The 18,069-nt window shown below is 57.9% G+C and overlaps 2 protein-coding genes across 5 annotated transcripts; both read left to right on the top strand.

The window, feature by feature from the left end:
• Positions 1–500: 500 nt before the first annotated feature.
• On the top strand, positions 501–9,939 carry LOC142066061 (multidrug and toxin extrusion protein 2-like). The gene is made up of 17 exons (XM_075113033.1): positions 501–642; positions 2,545–2,646; positions 3,051–3,119; positions 3,511–3,659; positions 3,819–3,861; positions 4,586–4,630; positions 5,030–5,127; positions 5,355–5,452; positions 5,768–5,881; positions 6,120–6,187; positions 6,457–6,565; positions 6,656–6,731; positions 7,067–7,136; positions 7,782–7,914; positions 8,331–8,425; positions 8,644–8,725; positions 9,120–9,939. Exons 1-17 carry the CDS (start codon positions 532–534, stop codon positions 9,344–9,346), a joined length of 1,689 nt encoding a protein of 562 aa, XP_074969134.1. The 5' UTR covers positions 501–531; the 3' UTR covers positions 9,347–9,939.
• Positions 9,940–10,695: 756 nt separating this feature from the next.
• LOC142066060 (multidrug and toxin extrusion protein 1-like) lies at positions 10,696–17,728 on the top strand. 4 transcript variants are annotated; one of them, XM_075113031.1, is made up of 18 exons: positions 10,696–10,952; positions 11,282–11,461; positions 11,820–11,921; positions 12,089–12,157; positions 12,404–12,552; positions 12,664–12,706; positions 12,836–12,880; positions 13,264–13,361; positions 13,558–13,655; positions 14,181–14,294; positions 14,409–14,476; positions 14,739–14,847; positions 15,029–15,104; positions 15,183–15,252; positions 15,580–15,712; positions 16,055–16,149; positions 16,630–16,777; positions 17,164–17,728. In XM_075113031.1, the coding sequence occupies exons 1-18, from the start codon at positions 10,764–10,766 to the stop codon at positions 17,382–17,384; spliced, it is 2,007 nt and encodes a 668-aa protein (XP_074969132.1). In that variant the 5' UTR covers positions 10,696–10,763; the 3' UTR covers positions 17,385–17,728. The 4 variants fall into 4 exon arrangements, with proteins under 4 accessions (XP_074969132.1, XP_074969131.1, XP_074969130.1 ...); XM_075113030.1 differs by having other exon boundaries at positions 11,231–11,461; positions 17,167–17,728; XM_075113029.1 differs by having other exon boundaries at positions 11,231–11,461.
• Positions 17,729–18,069: the final 341 nt, after the last annotated feature.

Genomic DNA, 18,069 nt, shown 5'->3' with positions numbered 1-18,069 from the left:
GATGGATTTAGACTGGATGTAAGGAAGACATTTTTTACACTGAGGGTGGTGAAACCCCGGCCCAGGTTGCCCAGAGAGGTGGTCGATGCCCCATCCCTGGAAACATCCAAGGTCAGGCTGGACGGGGCTCTGAGCAACCTGGTCCAGCTGAAGATGTCCCTGCTCACTGCGGGGGGGCTGGGCTGGATGGCCCCTAAAGGTCCCTTCCAGCCCAAACCATTCTGTGATTCTATGATATTGACCCACGGTGGGCCGCGGCCGTGGCCAACACGTGTGTGTGCGGAGCAGGGGCGCCCCCAGCTCCCGCCTCCCCACGGGCGCTCCCCGACAGACGGCCGGAGCACGGAGGTTGGGGTCCCCCTCCTTGGTCGGCGGAGGGTCCCCAGCCCTCAGCCGCTGCGCGGAGGGGCCCGTGCCGTGCCGTGCCGGCCCGCACCGCCCACAGGCGGCAGCCCCGCGGCCCCGGGGGCGGGGAGCCGGGCCGGGCCGTGCCCATAAAGCGAGCGGGCGGCGGCGGCGGCGGGGCGGCTCATGGCGGCGGCGGGCGGCGCGGCAGCGCGGTGCCTGCGGGGCCTCCGGCGCCTCCTGCCCGCGGGTGCCCGGCGGGAGAGCTACGAGCTGGCCCGGCTGGCGGGGCCCGTGGTGAGAGGCGAACCGGGGCGGGGGACGGGACCGGGGACGGGCCTGGCGCCCTCCCGCCCCGGGGGCGCGGGGGTTGGGGAGGGTGACGGCCGCGGCGCTGCGGTGAGGGGCGGCCGCCCCGGGCAGCGGGTCGGAGCCTGGCGGCGTGGCCCGGCCACACCGGGCTGTGGAGGCGAGACTCCGGGCTGAGCCCGGCCCCGCCGTGCCCCCGCGTGGTCTCCGTCCAGCGCCCGCGCACGGCTCGGCAGCCCGGGGCGTCGCCTGCCCTCCCTCCCCGCCCGCAGCGGGGCCAGCCCCGTCCCTCCCGCCCCTCAGTCCGTGCCCGCCGAAGGCGCGGCTAGAATTAAAACGCCACCATTCATTCCTTAATTACCATCCAAGTGCTCATTCCTGGCCACAGGGATTCCAGCTGCTGTCCAGTTTGATCCGTGCGCTCTGCTCCAGCAGAGCCTGGCAGCTCGGCTTTAAAAGAAAAGCAGTGGATTTGGGGAGGGGGAGATAAGCTATTAAATTGCTCTGTGAAACCATTCTACAGCCCTGGTGCTGCCACATACGCCTTGGGTGACGAGCAAGTCGCCTTGCTTGATGCCAGCCCTTCCAGCAGACTCTGGGTGCAAAGGTAGCCTATGGCTTGCTGTCCTGGAATCCTCCCTGGACTGCCCTTCGTCTGGAAGGGGACACATCCCTTGGCAGTCAGGGACCGACAGCGCAGCACTGAGCACGTTTTGCAGATGCTTCCGCAAAAGGGAGTGCGTACCACAGCCCTGGTCTAAATCCATCGTGCGTAAAGTTCTGTGCTTTGAAGCTTCTGCTTTATCCGGTAAATAAGTACCAATTGATGAACCTCTCGGAGGTGTCCTCCCTAACATCAAAGCACTGACCCGTTGTGATCAGGCAGCAGGGGAAGTATAGATGGGTTTTGGTTTCTGTAGCTGAATAAGCAGCCCTGTCTCAGTCCCCTCAACTGTACCACCTGCGGCGCAGCCTGCTTCTCTGTGTGCACAGATAACCTCAAAACCAAACCTACAGCTGTCACTAGTTAATTCTCATTTCACATCAAACCCTGCACTGGAACAATCACAGAGGTATGGACCCCTCCTGAGGGGACTACTCACAGCAGGTCGAACGTGCCCAGGCCTGGTAGGAGATCTGCATCTGCAGGCAGCGGTGGGAGGTCTGGACAGGAGAAGGTTTTGGTCTCTTGTTCCTCTGACCCCACAGGAGCTGTTCTCCAGCAGCATGCTGGGCTCTCGGCTTGCCAGCTGCTGGGTGGAAGGGAGCGTGAGCGGACCCTGGGCATGGTGCCCAGCCGTGCCCACCCCTCAGCGGGTATAAACGTCTCGTAACTCCTACCGTGTGGTTCTAGCTCTGCCGTGACTCCATGCCCCAGAGGCCTGTAGAGGGGGCATCTTCCTGCCAAGGGAAAATGAGGTCTGGAGTACAGTCTCTGCTACAGCATCTGCTACAGCATCCTTAAACCTTGCTGTAGCCCCTGGCAAGGAACAAGCAGGCTGGACTTGGCATCTCTCCAGCAGGCAAGGACGTTGCCGTTTGGGAGGAGAGTTTCCCCTAGATGCACAGAGGTGTGGAAATGCATTGGGATTTTTTATTTTTCCCTCTCTATGCATCTTGCATCCTAGAAAAGAGGATTTCTAGTGAAGCCATTAAGCCCCATCTGCCAGATTGGCTGCATAACACCAAAATACCACGGGGCAGGTAGAGGCATGCTTTAAAAGACAAAGCCCCCGAGAGCCTGGGCGAGTCCTAGAGCTGGCCCCTGTGCCCCAGCAGTGCTGGTGAGCAGGGGTGGGTTCCCACGACAGCAGAGCCCTGGCCTTGAGGCAAGGCACTGCGGTGACACCAGGAAACCTGACTGTTCCTCTCCTCCTCCTCCCATCCTAGTTTGTCGCCCAGCTGCTGGGGTTCCTGATCAGCGTGGTCAGCTCCATCTTCTGTGGTCACCTGGGGAAAGCCGAACTGGATGCTGTGACGCTGGCCGTCTCCGTATGTATTACTCTGATTCTGCTCTGATTTAAAATACACAAATTACGTGTCACCAAAAGAAGAAAAAACCCCCAAACCTGTAGGAATGTATTTCTGAGGACCCTGTGTATAAGCACAGCCTGATGCAATGCAAACATCGCATCTACCAAACCTTTCTGCTTGGAGCTGCACTCTTTGTCCTTTAGATATTCACCTCCTGCTAGATGATCCTTTTCCATGCCAGAGAGGAGAAGAGGCTATTTAGGTAACAAGAATGTGTTATTCTGAGAAATGGAGAAGGGCTGGAAGCTTCCCAGAAACTTGTAGCAGAACAGTCTCCCCACCCAGCTGGGAGGGGCACAGCGCTTTGGGCCAGGTCCCCTGTCACCCTCCCTTGCAACTCAAGTCCCTTGTCTCTCTTCCAGGTTATCAACGTGACAGGCATCTCCATCGGTTCTGGTTTAGCCTCAGCATGTGACACGCTGATGTCCCAGGTCAGTAGCAGCTCCCCCTTTCCTGTGCCTGACAGGGTTCAATTAGTGTTGTCTCACCTCCTGTGCAGTGTGATCTGGGCACAAAGGGCAGGAGGTTGGCAGCTTCCAGCCAGCCTGGGGCTACAAATGCACTGGCTGGAGCCTGCTCCCTCCCTGCAGCTCCCCCAAGGAGCCCTGGGCCATGCCTGGGCAGTAAAAGGATGTGCAATCCACCTGAGAGGCAGTTAAACCCAACCAGCCTGGCATTAGCCACTGCAGAGCATGGGAAATGCATTTAATCAGCCTGTTGCTGTTAATTAATTGATGTTAACCTCCCTGTTAAATGTCTAAGGATTTGCCCAGACCCCTTGGTTCCCTGTAAAGCTTACCTTGGTCCTCTCTCCTGACTCAGACATATGGTGGCAAGAACCTGAAGCAGGTGGGCACCATCCTGCAGCGGGGGATCCTCATCCTGCTGCTGTGCTGCTTCCCTTGCTGGGCGCTCTTCATCAACACCGAGCGGATCCTTCTGCTCATCCGACAGGACCCCGAGGTCTCCAGGTCAGGGGTGAGATCGAGCCTGTCTGGAGCAGGCAGTTGGCTGTGGATGGGTTGCAATGTAGTGTTGAAATTAAGGTTCTGTGGAGCTTGAGTGCAATGCTGCTTGGCTTGGCTCTTGCTTTGCTGTATCATTAACTGGGGAAACAATTCTCTTTCCAGGTTAACCCAGGTCTACGTGATGATCTTTATTCCAGCGCTTCCTGTAAGTTGCTGCTAAAGCTGTTAGAAGCTCTGTATCCCTTGGTAACATTAGGGGAAAGGAGGGAGGGCCTTTGCCATGTTGGTCACAGGGCAGCATGCTTTAGGGTTTTACAATGTGCCCCTTGATCTTGAGCCTTAATAGGTATGTATTGGCCAGCAGCTGCCGGACCAGCAAACATGCACTCTTTCATCTTACTGCGCAGAGGCTTTTACAGCAGGCCACGTCTCTGCACAACACGTAACTGGCGATGGACATTGGAACCAGGGGCTCCAGGACTCACTCTTAGCTCTGAGATAAAGGCTGCAGCTTGCTGTTCGCACACACTCATAGCTGCTGGGCTCTTGGCTGGTTACTCTGACTCCTCTAAGGCAGGGAGCAGTACCCCGGGGAACAAGGGTCTGTAGGCTAATCCTTTCTTCCAAGGTTTCCAGGCTCTCTCACGCTGACAATGAGGCATAGACTTCCCATTTGGAGGCTGATGTCTCTTCCCGGTGGGAACGGGAGGTGCGTTTTGTTACTCTTGGCTTAGGGTGCAGCCAGTGCTGCAGATGCTATGCTTCAACCAGACCACAGGAGCTGGGTGCTGGGCAGCACGCCTGGCTGGGGCACCCTGAGAAGGCAGTGCTGGGAGCTGAGGGAAGGACCTATCTGTGAGTGTTAAATGGTAGCTGGCTGCTGAACCATAGAGTGGCGGTGCTGATGAAATGAATACTGACTTTTGCAGGCGGCGTTTCTGTACCAGCTGCAGACAAGATATTTACTAAGTCAGGTATTGTATAACTAGTCAGATTCTGGGCCATAGATTAAAGGTATTCCTAGGAACATGGATAAAGTTGGGGATCTAAGTTCATCCTGTTTTAGGGAGAGCTGGGCTGGGGAACGTGTGTTGCACAGCCCCCCAGCCGACCCTGCAGGGCAGGGAGAGCTCATGGGAACCACACTTAGTTTGCTCCATTTCCCCATGGTTACCTCCCAACTCTGCATTTTATCGATTATATGAGCTCCTGAGCCCTGCATGCTACCTTCTGCACAATCCAGCTTTACCTGAAACAGGAGTCACCGCCTTGGCTTTCTCCTTGGGCATTGCTGAAGGTCTCCCCTGTGTTTGCTGGATGGGGCTTGGGCAGTGTTGGGGAAGCAAACTCCAAAGTCTCTCCTTGGCTTCCAGGCGATCATTTTGCCTCAGGTGTTGACGGGGATTGCAGCCAACATCCTCAATGTGGCCATGAATGCCTTCCTCCTATATGCGCTGAAGCTGGGCATGGTGTAAGTGTGAGCAGAGGTGGTGACAGCCTCTCCCTGGGTGCAGTGGTTTGCTCAGGGCTGCGGGGGGTGTCCTGGGTGCTCAGTTCTGCTGCCTTCTGCCCTCAGCTAACCAGCCTGCAAAGATAAGGCTGGAGGGGTCTGCCCCATAGCTTCAGCAAGGCCTCGCCTGCTGTAGCTGAGGAGGTTGGGGAGGGTGTCACTTGTAACCTGCCTGTCTCTCTCCCCAGGGGCTCTGCCTGGGCTAACACGGTTTCTCAGTACACCCAGGCCATTCTTCTCTTCCTTTATGTGTGGTGGAAGAAGATCCATGTGGAGACCTGGGGAGGTACCGTTCATAGCTTAATCCTTCAAAATACCAGTGTCTGGCCCTGGGGATTTGGCACGGTCACCAGCACCTGATACAGGGATTACCAGCCCCTCACAACGGGAGGATGCTGTAGCCATGTCCTCAAGGCCTTTACTGTAGCTCCAAGTACATTCTGGCTGAGCATCCTGTCTCAGGAATGCAGCAAGACTAGGCTGATGTCCTGTGATCTTTGGTGGTGATTGCCCTCAGAGAGCTTCCAGAAGAGCATATGGCTCCCCTTTGTGGGAGGAGAGGGAGAACATGCATTCATTTTGCTTTACCTCCTCATTGCAGGTTGGACCAGGGACTGCCTCCTGGACTGGGGCTCCTTTATCTGGCTGGCGGTGCCCGGCATGCTTATGATGTGTATTGAATGGTGGACCTTTGAGATTGGGAGCTTCTTAGCAGGTGAGTCCAAATCCTCTTTTTCCTCTGGTTCGACAGGTCATCTTCCAGCCACGCCTGCTGCAGTGGCTGCCTCCTGAGTGTGTCCCCAGGGCACCTCCTGCCAGCAGCCCCTGCATGTGCAGGGTTGGTTCTGCAGGATGATGCACCTGTTAGATGGGAACCCTAGAGTCACTGCCTTCTTGTAGCAATGGAGGAGTTTAATTCTGACCTAATGAAGGAAGTGATGAATCTTTTCCAGGGCTGCTCAGTGTGGTGGAGCTGGGTGTGCAGTCTGTCATCTACGAGCTCTCCTCTGCGGCGTACATGGTAAGGGCTAGGTGTATTAAACTGAGGTCAGCCTGGGAGGAGCTCCCAGGCAATGGCTCTGCAGATCAAGGCTGGGGAGGGAAGCAGGAGTCGGTACCAGGCAGGTGATGACTCTCAGGCCTGCTCTGCGGCTGCACATCCAGGGGTGGGCTGCAGATGGAAAACCCCTTTACTGCAGTAGTGCCAATTTGCCCCAAATTCCCCACTGAGGAAGAAAATCACTGCGGGCTCTCTTGCCACTCACCCTCTCCTTGTCTCCTGCTACTCAGGTGCCTCTGGGCTTCAGCGTGGCTGCGAGTGTCAGAGTGGGCAATGCCTTGGGATCAGGGGACGTGGTGCAAGCCAAGACCTCCTGCATTACTGCCTTGATGTGCACAGGTCAGCCCAGGTCCTGCAGAGGGAAATAAAGGAGGAGGACACGTTGCCCTTGAGGCAAGCAATTTGACTGTTTCTTGGGTTTTTTTCCAGAGGTTTTTGCTGTGGTGGTTGCGGTGTTACTGGGAACCCTAAAGGATGTGGTGGGATACATCTTCACCAGTGACAAGTGGGTTAACAGCTTGCTTTTGAGTATTATTACCTTCTTGGAGTGGAGTTATGTGATTTATATCCCAGGAGCTGCTCAGAAGCTGCTGACGGATAGAGTTCATAAACCTCCATCTGCCAAATATGTTCCTCCCTGCTGCCTGGTGTCAGTGGGCAGCACGGATGCTGCTGACACTGGGACACTACCATAGTGGTACCCAAGCTGCACGCATCCCTGCAGGTCTCATGGGCTGGGGTCTGGCTTTGCAGCTGGCCGAGAGAGATATGTCAGAACTAGAGCCCCTTGGGACCAGGCCGTGCTGCTTTCCCTGACCAGTACATACATGTTCCCAACAGGGAGATCGTTATCTTGGTGTCCAAAGTGATGATCATCTTTGCTCCATTCCACTTGCTTGATGCAGCAGCAGTGAGTATTCCAGTATGTGGAGCCATTCCTCTCCACAGGTTGTGGGTACAATGGAGAGTGCAAAGCTGCCTCTAGCTCTTTCTTGATCTGTTAAAATGATATAGAGATGTAAACTGATAAACCGTCAAAGCGGCCGCTCGCATTGCCTATAGCACCTCAGCGCTTGTAGCTGCCTATTGGCATTGCTGCAGAACTACCAGTTCTTTCTCCCTCTTTTCCCCCTGGCAAGGCTTTGGCTTTTTCCTAGCTTGTCAGAGCACCGCAAGTGAGCGGCTGGATCTTCAGAGACATCAGGTACTCACAGCATAGCAGCAGTGCTCATACAACTTGGTAGAGAGTAATTTCAGCCTGTTTCCTCCTGTTGTGTCCCTGGGGAGAGGGACCCAGGCAGTGTGGAAAGCACTGTGAGGTCTGCTGGCATGCCTCTCGGTGTCTGCCGGCAGCTCCACGTTCTGCGCCTGGCTCCGCAGCTGGAACAAGGGGAGCCCTGCACTGTGCTCTCTGTGATGTGGCTTTGGTCCCTCTTGGCCCAGTGCTGTGGGTTCCCCTATTCAGAGGGCCGCGCCATACCCCAGCGCTCCTGTGGTGGAACCTTCCATAGCACATGCTGTGCCATGTACTGATCCTTCTGCCTGCTTTTCTTAGGCGACCTGTGGCGGTGTGCTGCGGGGCACAGGGAAGCAGAAGATGGGTGCTATCGCCAACGCCATCGGCTATTATGCCATCGGCCTGCCCATCGGCATCTCGCTGATGTTTGTGGCTAAGCTGGGGGTGTTAGGTACGTGTGTCCTCCCTTTGGCTTTGGGAGTCTGGCTTTGTACGAGCTGCCAGCACTGCTTCTGCTGGGCCAAACCCCGTGCTTTGAGCAAAGGCTCAGCCCTGGAACTTGTGCTCGGATCCTCCTTCAGCTTGGTGGGGCTAGATTGCACGCTGAAGTGTTCAGCTGAGTCAGGCTCTGAGTAGCCTCCATCAAATGGGTGCTGAGATGTCCCAGTAAATCCAGGCTTGCTCCCAGCATAGGACCCCCAGAGGAGCGGTTTCCTCTCGCTGCCCTTCAGGGCAGCTCTTCCATCAAGACTGGGTTAGACATGGGGCAATAATCTGACCCCACTGAAGTCCTTGGGCGTTTTGGCCGTGACTGGCAAAAGCAGGGTTTCCTCAAGCCCTCGCTCAAGTGACTTTCCCTTGCTGCAGGTCTGTGGGTGGGGATGATCATTTGCATCTCTCTGCAAGCCCTTTCCTTCTCGGCTTTTGTGATGCGCATGGACTGGAAGAAAGCTGCAGAAGAGGTGAGACCTGTGCTTCTCTCGTGACTCTTAAAAGGTATTAGGTGAGTTCCTGTCCCAGTACAATGCCACAGCTCTCTGGGAGGAGGCAAAAGTGAGGTGGGATCTGTCCCTCTCCTGTAGCGGAGGAGCAATTCGGTGCTGAGGGAGGAGGCTGAGGTTTGCTTGTCTGGGCAGGACATCCTTGCTCTGGGAAGGGCAACTCTTCTGTATGTTTTTAGGCTCAGGTTCGAGCTGGACTGAAGAAACATCTGGAAGATGTGAACTCCAATGGCACAGCTGCTAACAAAACATCTGCTGTGGGTATGTAACTGGGCCTGACAACAGGGAGGGAGCCTGAATTCTCCACCCAACCCTTCCTTTCCGTCACAGCAGCAGAGTCTTATCTTGCAGGCCCCGATGGCTGGAAAGAGCAGTGTTTGGTGCTGGTCCCAGGCTAGCGGCACTTCTCCTGTACTTAGTAGTGGGGTACAAGTTACCCCATTACCCTTATCACCACCGTGGCTGCTCCAGGGAAGAGCCTGGGCTGCCAGCCAGTGCCTGCCTTACCCGGGAACATCCACCACTTTGCTGTGGCATGTCCCTGAGCCTTGGGAAGGGACCTCAGGACTTGTACTAGCACTTGTGCAGCATCAGACTGGGATCCCCTGACTTTGCAGCTCTGCTTCCCTGCAGCACTCCCCTTTCTGTTACGCAGATTATGTCTCTGTTGACACGGACACTGTGGCCTTGCCTGAGAGCATCGTAGGAGCTGAGAAGCAACGTGACCACCAGCTCATCGCACCGGAGGAGGCTGCTGTTGTCCCTGCTCCTCCGGCTGTGGTATGGAAGGCCCTGATCATCCGCCGCGTGCTGGCTGCTGCCACTGCCGTCGCTGTCCTGCTGGTGGGCATACTGGTCCGGCTCCTGACTGGCAATGGCTAGAACCAGTGGTGCAGGGGAGCTGTGCACGGAGCAGGAGGGCACATGGTCACGTGCCAGGAGGGTGGTGTGGGGGAAGGAATTCCCCCTCAGTTCCTTGTAAAGAGTCACTTTGCTCAGGTTCTGGTTAACTCACAATGTTTTATCCCACGCGCAGTGTTCTTAAAAGGGGTGAGGATGTGGCATCTGGGAAGAAAGTGCTTGAGAGCTGGTCTCTCTCCTGCACTGCACTGGGATGTCACCCATGGTAGGCGGGAATGTATCCTGGGGCTGGCCTGGGAAGGAGACGGGGACCTTGTGCTGCTGTCCTGCGTCCTACTCCCTGGGGCATTTGTCCATGTCACTTGCTAATGCCAGAGGCTCTTGCTGCCCACAGCATTGTGGCATGGCAGAGCCCACTCGCTACTGCTGGGGCAGCACAGAGCAAGGCTGACTTTGCTGGAAGGTGGCTGACTCCTCTGACTGCCGCCGGGGCGTTGGGTGGTGGCTGCTGGCCCTGCTCTCCCTTTGTGTTACAGGCGCAGGGCCTAAAGCAACTTCTTTGCACTTTTGTAAGGTGGGATTTTTGATACAATAAAGTTTTCTGAGTAAATGTTGGGCTGTTAATGTGGTGTGAGCATGACACCGGTCAGTGGCATGACTAAGCTGTTAGAGGTGAGGCGTGTGCCTGGCTTGTGCAGCATGGACGACATGCACAGGGCAGAGCCTCAGGCTCCTGGCCCTGCATTCTGGGGCTGGCTCTGGGTGCAGTGGGAGCCAGGGTTTGAGCGGGGCTCACAGAGCACACTGCTCCCCTCGGGTATGAGCAGGGTTTGTGCACCTTGGTTACTCCTACACTGCTGCTGAGCCACACGGGAGAGGGTGGGTGGTGTGCTGCAACCCTACGGAGCCATCGAGGAACTGCTGTATCTCTTAGTGCAAAGGCCCCAGCACTGCCTGCCCTCAGGACCTGTCCCAGGCTCTTACCTGCAGCTGTGTGACAGCGGTGAGGCCATTACCTCTGTCGTGTGGCACACGGTCCGCCTTTGGAGGTGAATATTACCTACAGCTGGTGCACAGCACCTCCCAACTCTCCTGATGCTGGCTGCCTGTGGGCTGGGAATGAAAAGACATGAGATGAAGGAGCCATCAACCTCAGCAGCCTCTGCCCCCAAGTGGGGAGGATGTGGCAGCCTGTGCCCTGCTCAGAGTCTGGGTAGCTTTGGGATGGAAGCCTGCCTTGCTCTGCCCTGTGGGCTACCCCATCCCACCAGAACCCACCTCCTGCTCTGTGCAGGAGAGCGTCTGCACCCTGGCAGCAGCTCCCCTCCGCCTCCCCTGCCCTGTGGTGGGCCAAGGCAGGATGCTATATTTGGTCTGGCAGAAGGGTGCCGGTGAAACCTGACGCTGCCTTGCTGTGCAAGGCCGACAGCCGGAGCCAATGGGGCCGGCTTGTCTTGGCCACCGCCATGCTGTGATGAGAGGGGCCAAGACAGGCAGTGGCCTTGCCACTGCCGGCAGCAGCTCACAGGAGACCGCACACAGATCCATGAGCCCTCCGTCGCTGCTGGAAGAGGAGGAGAACCTTCCAGCCTACTGGCCAGCAAAGCTGCAGCGAAGCCGGAGAGAGGTAGGAAGGCTTGTGGGAGTGAGTTGGGAAAACGTGGTCCCTACACCAGCCCGGGGCAGGCAGCAAGCACCTTGCACTGTGCATCCAGGCTCCTCTGCGCTGCCCACAGTGGCGCACAGGACCCTCACTGGCCTCCCCAGCTCCCTGCCCTGCCCTGACCCACTGCCTGTACTTACCCATCACCGACCCAGCTGCCGGCAGCAGGGAGCATGCGGTTGGCTCGCCCAGCCCCGGCTGAAGTTCACCCTGCTGTGGTTACACATTGCTCACCCTGGCAGGGTGGTTTTAACACAGTGCGGAGGAAGAGGGTTGTTTCACTCCCCTGGCAGAGCAGCAGCATGAAGCAGGCGACCCTCGCCGAGGAGAACAGCTTCAGCGAGGTGATTACCGCTGGCCAGCACCATCTCACACCCAGCAGCTGCGGGAAGAAATGCCGCTGGCTTCAGCGCCTGGTCCCGGACAACTTCTGGGAGGATGCAAAGAAGCTGCTGGTGCTGGCGGGGCCGCTGGTAAGGACCCTGGGAGGAGAGCGCTGGCGTGTTGGGGCAGCCACGATGCTGTGGGCACCCTGGGGAGTGGGTCCCTCAGCCAGTGGAGCCCCACTGACATGAGACCCCCCCAAGAGCTCCTGGAGAAGAGGTACCTGGAGTGATGCTAAACACCTGGCAAGGGCTCAAAAGCTCAGGTCAGCTTCAGCTGATGTGTCTGGGGGGATTGGGTTGCCTGACTGGTTCTATGCACACAGCTAAACATGTACAGCTGCCTTCCCCTCCCATCCCATGCTCTGGCCCAGAGGTCTCCCCCGAGCACAGCCACCCCTGCTCACCTCTGTTTTTGATTTCCACCTCTCCTCTTCCTCACTTATAGATCCTGATCCAGCTGCTGATCTTCCTGATACACCTCGTCAGCTCCATATTCTGTGGCCACCTGGGCAAGGTCGAGCTGGCTGCCGTCACGCTGGCCATCGCTGTAAGCATTCCTGGGTGCTGACGCTGGGACAGGATACAGGAAGGGAGGCAGAGAAGGACAGAGGAGATTTCAGACTCCCACGTTTCCTTTTAGTCCCTCTCCCTACCTAAAAGTCTTAAATGCTCATCTGCTCTTTTTTTTTTTTTTTTAAAATCTCCTGTTTCCAGGTTATAAATGTTACTGCCATCTCTGTAGGTTATGGTTTGTCTTCGGCATGTGACACCTTGATATCACAGGTGGGTAAGAGGTACTGGCTCTTGTCCTGGAGGCACGGGGTTTTCCAGCATCAGCTGATGCTGCCCAGGCACTGCGTTGTGCCCTGGCTGCACCTGCGACCTGGGAAGCTTCTCCCCCATAACAGGGAGCTCCATGGTCACATGAAAATACCAAATCCTTCCCAGGTGGTGTCTGGGGTGGCCAGGGCTGCCCCAGCACCAGCGTGCTGCCAGAACAGCAGAGCTCACTGTCCTCTTGCCTTGCAGACCTACGGCAGCAAGAATCTGCTGCGCGTGGGAGTGATCCTGCAGCGTGCCATCCTCATCCTCCTGCTCTGCTGCTTCCCCTGCTGTGCCATCCTCATCAACATCGAGCAGCTCCTGCTCCTCATCCGCCAGGACCCTGAGGTCTCCAGGTCGGGTGGTCCCGGAGCCCAGACACCACTGGCTCATCCCTCCCTGGCCTGGTGGGGCTGGGGGAACCGCGGCCATGGCCCCTCACTGACCATACCTCTCATGTCCCTCAGGCTGACCCAGCGCTATGTGATGGCATTTGTCCCTGCTCTCCCGGTGAGTCCCGGTGGGCACCCTGGATGCTGGCCACGCAGGCGGACCAGCCATCCCGCTCCTCGTTTCCACCGCAGCAGCACAACCCCTGCTCAGCGCTGGCCTCATGCCATCCACCGATTTCCTTTTCAGGCAGTTTTTTTGTATAACCTGGAGGCAAGATACCTGCAGAACCAGGTGGGTCCTGCAGCCCTCACCCACAGAGGGCCAGCCCTGGCTCGGGGCTCCCCTTGATCACGCAAGCACAGTTTGTGTGCTTGCTGTTCCCAGTGGCGAGGCAGGGTTTACCCCCACCACTGTCCGGGTGCCCCAGAGCAGCCCTGACCCCGGAGATCACCCCATCCCACAGCCGATTATATCCATCTGCCTTGTGGTCCTCCCTTCACACTTCCCCACATCAGGGATTTACCTTCAACACACTGATTTTTCCAAGCAGGCCACGCCATCAGAAGCCTATTTTTTGGCTGGGAAAGCTGCTCAGTGCGGGGCTGGTGGGGACCTCTGCACCTCTCGCCCACAGCTTTTGTGACGGTGCCGTAGCCCCCACCTCCTCTTTGCAGATGATCATGTGGCCGCTGGTGCTGAGTGGGGTCGTCGGCAACGTCATCAATGTGATCGCAAACTACATCTTCCTCTACGTGCTCCACTTGGGCATCACGTGAGTAGCACCTGCATCCCACAGAGGGGGAAACACAGCACCTGGCAATGACAAGGGACTTTTCAGGGACGTCGGAACCACCAGGCGTGGCCGAGCAGCCAGCGCTCCCGGGGGCACGGCAGGAGGTTACAGTCTGTCACCCTGAACCAGGGAGGCGTGAGCAAGATGCCGACAACCTTTCTCATTTCCTTTGCAGGGGCTCTGCCTGGGCCAACACCGTTGCTCAGTATTCACAAACCATTTTCTTGTTCCTGTATATTATAGGCAAGAAACTCCACGTGAAGACCTGGGGAGGTAAGGGCATCTCCCCAGCTCCCTCCGGGTCCCGCTTTACACGAGTGTTCATGAATCTTCCACCACTCCTACCAAGTGAATTCTGTTCGCCCTGACGGTGAAATATTAACCTCAGCCCGGTATGGCCCAGGAACGTGGTGCTGCTTCGGTGGCAGCATGTCATGCGCAAGCGTTGGCAGATAGTGGAGCAGTAAACATTAATTCTGGAGAAATGAAACTTTCTGCTGAGTCTTTGTAGGGTTCAGCCCCAAAGCTGGATGAGCACAGACGTAGGCACGAAGTTGTCCTTAGACATTGTCCTCCAGCAGGGATGAGCTGAGGGTTGCACCACTCTGTGGCCTACAGGACGGCATCAGCAGAGCTTCTATGTGCACACTTTGCTGCTGGAGGGCCTATGGCACTGAGGAGCATTGCCCTGGGGGCTCTGCAAACTGGAATGGCACCTCCAGCTGCCTCGGGTGCTCTCAAGGGTATAACACATGGCCCATCTGGTCACCCATCAGGTGACATTTCTCCTCTCTGCAGGTTGGTCCAGCGAGTGCCTGCTGGAGTGGGACAGCTTCACCTCCCTGGCTCTCCCCAGCATGCTCATGATGTGCATCGAATGGTGGACCTATGAAATTGGGAGCTTCTTGATAGGTCAGCAGCGAGGCGCAGTTGTGACCCAGCACAGCATCCATGGCTGTCATGGGGGCTGAGAGTGGCTCTCCGCCGGGCACCTGAACCCAGCGCTGACCCTCTCCTCTCCCGCAGGCCTGCTGAGCGTCGTGGAGCTCTCTGCCCAGTCCATCATCTACGAGGTGTCCGTTGTCGCTTTCATGGTAAGGGCTGGGGATTATTCTTTCCAACCAGGGCTCCCCAGGGACTGTCCAGTACAGACACCCAGCAAAAATCAGCTCTAGCAAATCTCAGTCTTCCCCCTCTGCACTTAAGCCTCTTCCTCCTCCTGCCTATCCCTCCTACCGAGATGTTTTAAGTTCAGTCCTGAATTCCTGCTCCCTCTCTTCTGGGTGGTTATTCCGCTATCGCGGGGATGGCTCCATTACCCGGCTGCACACACGAGCCTCAGCCTTGTGGTTACAGATCCCCTTGGGGCTCGGCACGGCCGCCAGTGTGCAGGTGGGGAACGCGCTGGGCGCCGGCGATGTCGAGACAGCCAAGAGATCCTCCTCCACCAGCCTGCTCTGCACAGGTCAGGCCGCCCGTGCACTGGGAAGCCTTTGCTGAGGCTCCTTCCAGGCACAGCAGGAGCAGGGAGCGTTTGCAGTTCTGTGCCCGCAGCGCGCACCGCTGTCCCCTGCTCTCTCCCTTCGGCTGCTCCTGAGCTCCCCGTCATGGCTGGGCCAGGCTTAGCGCTTTGCTCTGTTTTTCAGGGGGGTTCTGCATAGCCGTGGGGGCCATTTTGGCTGCCACAAAGGATGTGCTCGGATACATCTTCACCAGCGACAGGTGCGTGCCCCTGGCTCCCAGCCCCGGTGTGCAGAGGTTGGTTTCCAAAAGCAATTGTTGGCTCTTCTCTCTCCCCAGGGAAATCGTTGACTTGGTGGCCTGGGTGATGCCTGTCTACGTCGTCTTCCATTTGTTTGAAGCCATGTGTGTAAGTCGCCTCGGGATGCTGCTGCTTTCGGTAGAGGACCCTGGTGCTGAGCAGCAGCATCGCAGGTCGGTCGGTCGGGGGGTCCCTCAGGCTGGGATGGGCACCAGCACCCTGCAGAGCTCCTGGGGTCGCTCCTTTGAAAATACCAAGTGCACAAGAGATGCCGACCCACAGGACCAGGCAGGGACACAGAAATAACTGGGCAGAGGTGGGAAGCTGTTTCATCACCAGGCTGGTTCACCAGCCCCCAGGCAGCGGCAGAGCCCTGAATTTGGCCAAGGCGGCACTCCCAGCCCTGGCCCCAGCCCCTCTCCCTCTCCCTGGCAGGGCGCCTGCAGCGGGGTGCTCAGAGGCATAGGCAAGCAGAAATTCGGCGCCATCCTCAACGCTGTGAGCTACTATGGTGTGGGCCTGCCCCTGGGAGCCGTGCTGCTCTTTGTGGCCAGGATCGGCGTCATAGGTACCGACCCCCAGATCCCGCCGTGGGCAGATGCAGCTCCCCGCCAGCTCCACTGATGGCTCGCCATAACCATCCCATCTGGCTCTGCCCTCCTACCGGGCTGGGGACTGGGCACACTGGGGTGGCCTGGGATGGCCCCTGCAACTACTGAGGGCTTTTAATTATACTGGAAAAAAGCAACCTCTGTGGGGCAGCCCAGCAGCAGGCACCCACAGCCGTCCCCTCCCGTGTCCCTGCTGACCTCCGTGACATCCCCTTTCTTGACTCACCGCCCGGAGGTGCCGTCTCAGTTGGGTTTGCTCCAGCTGCAGCACCCAGCTGACGCTGGCGTGCCCTCTGCAGGCCTGTGGCTCAGCATGCTCGTCTGCGTCGCCATCCTCTGCACCTGCTTCATCGCCTACATCGCCCGCACGGACTGGAAGAAGGCGGCCGAGGAGGTAACCCGCCTGGCCACAGCATCGTGCCCTGCCAGCGAGAAGGTCCTCAGTGCCTTGGCTGGGATCGCGGTGGGATGAGACAGCATCATAGGTTTATCCCACAGGCCAGCGCCGCCCAGGGCTGGCCTCCAAAGCCCCCAGCAAAACCCAGTGCTCCCGTGACGCAGGCACGCCTGTGTTCAGCCCTCTCCCACACATGCACTCAACGGCCTCAAGGTTTCCCTCTGCACCTTGTGCCACGCTTGGTTGGGTATATGAAGCACAAAGCAGGCGGGGTGACTGAGGCTACCTCAACCCTGCAGCCCTGAGAATCACCTTGTGCCCCGCCAGCCCTGGGGCTGCCACAAGTCGGCATCTTTCAGCTACACGGTGCCATTTCCAGCCAGACGAACCCTGTGAGAGGCAACGTGTTGGCTTTGCTGAGTGGGGATTTCCCACACCACACGCCACTGGCTAAACCCAGCGCATTCTTTGCCCCAGGCTCAGCACCGTGCAGGAGTGACCCAGCCGCTGCCAGAGGAGCCAAACGTGGGCCCTGAACCCTCCTGCAAGGCACTTCCCTCTGGTGTGGGACCAGCCCCACCACCCCACGCTTACCCCCCGGCCGTGGCGGTGCGGGCATGTGTAGGTATGGCCAGGAGTTGGGCGCTGTGTGCGATGGTGGGTTTGGGTCCAGGAAGGGTCCCCAAGGATTCACGTAAGCCAGGAACAAGCCCACAAACCGGAGGTGCAGCGTAGCCCTGGTGAGGCCTCAGTTCCTGGGAAAACAGTAATTACAAGGATGGGCTTGGGAGGGTGAGGGAGGCTGGTGGGGGCACAACCCGGAGGGCTGGGGCACCCTGGGCAGTTCTCACCTTACAGACAACTAGCACCAACTGAAGCTCCATCAAGGGCTGGGGCTCTCCACGCTCTGGGCTGCTCATAACATTCTTTCAGACCTCAAACAAAACCCTCCCAAGAAACCCCTCAATCTCCCCAAAAGCCCTCGGCAACGCTGCCCCATGCTGCTTGCAGCAGGAGTGGAGGTGCAGAATGGCGTCGTGCTCATGGGCATCACCAGGATGGAGGGAGCGACGTACCAGCTGGAGCCCCGGGAAGCCACGCCGGCCACGTTGCCTCCGGCCACCGCCACGGTCACCAAGAAGCTGATCATCCGGCGTGTGCTGGCGGCGGCTGCAGCCATCGCAGTGCTTGCGCTCGGCATCGTCATAAAGCTGATGACCACCAAACACTGACCTGCACCAGGGACTCTGGGGACTTTGCTCTGGGGGTGAAAGCCCCTGCTGACGGACGGATGTACAAAGCATATACCAGCCAGCGAGGAAATCCAGGACATGCCTGTCCCATGGGAGGCAAAGCGCCACCATCAGCATTTGGCAGCATCTGCTCAGGCATCGCTTGATGGAACGGCTGCTCCAACACCAGAAATGCTGCTCTGGGCTGCCCAACGCACACCGAGCGTGTGGGTAACCCCCTCCAGCCCGCGCTGCCGGCTGTTACCCACTGACCGGAGCCGAGCACAGCCCGGCTCACACTGCTGCTCCGTGTCAAATGCCAAATAAAGAATAAATCCAGCTGGACTGGGGCTGGCTTCTTTGGGTGGAGGCTGAGGGCAGAGCTCAGGCTGGAGCAGGGGAACATCTGACGCTGGGGGCTGCAGCCTGTGCAGGAGCCCGGGCACGTGGGTCTCGCCCTGCCCCAGGTGGCCTTCACAGCAAACAAAGGTTTCATTCAGCAAGGCTCAAGGTCAGCTTTCAGTTACAAGTTTGGAGGTAAAAGCCTACCAGTAAAGTATTGAAATTAAAATACAGGTGAGATGGTTGGCTGCTCAGCCACTCTGGCCAAGGATTCCCCCAGACCTGGGACTCCGGTCACAGCAATGCCCCTGTTGTTGCCCAAATGCAGCGCACCAGCAGTGCA

The sequence above is a fragment of the Phalacrocorax aristotelis genome, chromosome 18 (genome assembly GCF_949628215.1).
Source record: "Phalacrocorax aristotelis chromosome 18, bGulAri2.1, whole genome shotgun sequence".
Taxonomy (NCBI): domain Eukaryota; kingdom Metazoa; phylum Chordata; class Aves; order Suliformes; family Phalacrocoracidae; genus Phalacrocorax; species Phalacrocorax aristotelis.
The sequence above is the reverse complement of the archived record's forward strand: the minus strand, read 5'-3'. Positions and strand labels throughout refer to the sequence as shown.

Coding starts and splice junctions, on each gene's coding strand:
- LOC142066060 (XM_075113029.1), top strand. CDS start 10,764: ATGGGGCCGGCTTGTCTTGGCCACCGCCATGCTGTGATGAGAGGGGCC. Junction 10,953..11,230: donor TGCAGCGAAGCCGGAGAGAG/GTAGGAAGGCTT, acceptor TCACCCTGGCAG/GGTGGTTTTAACACAGTGCG. Junction 15,105..15,182: donor TACATCTTCACCAGCGACAG/GTGCGTGCCCCT, acceptor CTCTCTCCCCAG/GGAAATCGTTGACTTGGTGG.
- LOC142066061 (XM_075113033.1), top strand. CDS start 532: ATGGCGGCGGCGGGCGGCGCGGCAGCGCGGTGCCTGCGGGGCCTCCGG. Junction 4,631..5,029: donor CAAGATATTTACTAAGTCAG/GTATTGTATAAC, acceptor CTTGGCTTCCAG/GCGATCATTTTGCCTCAGGT. Junction 7,915..8,330: donor GGCTAAGCTGGGGGTGTTAG/GTACGTGTGTCC, acceptor CCCTTGCTGCAG/GTCTGTGGGTGGGGATGATC.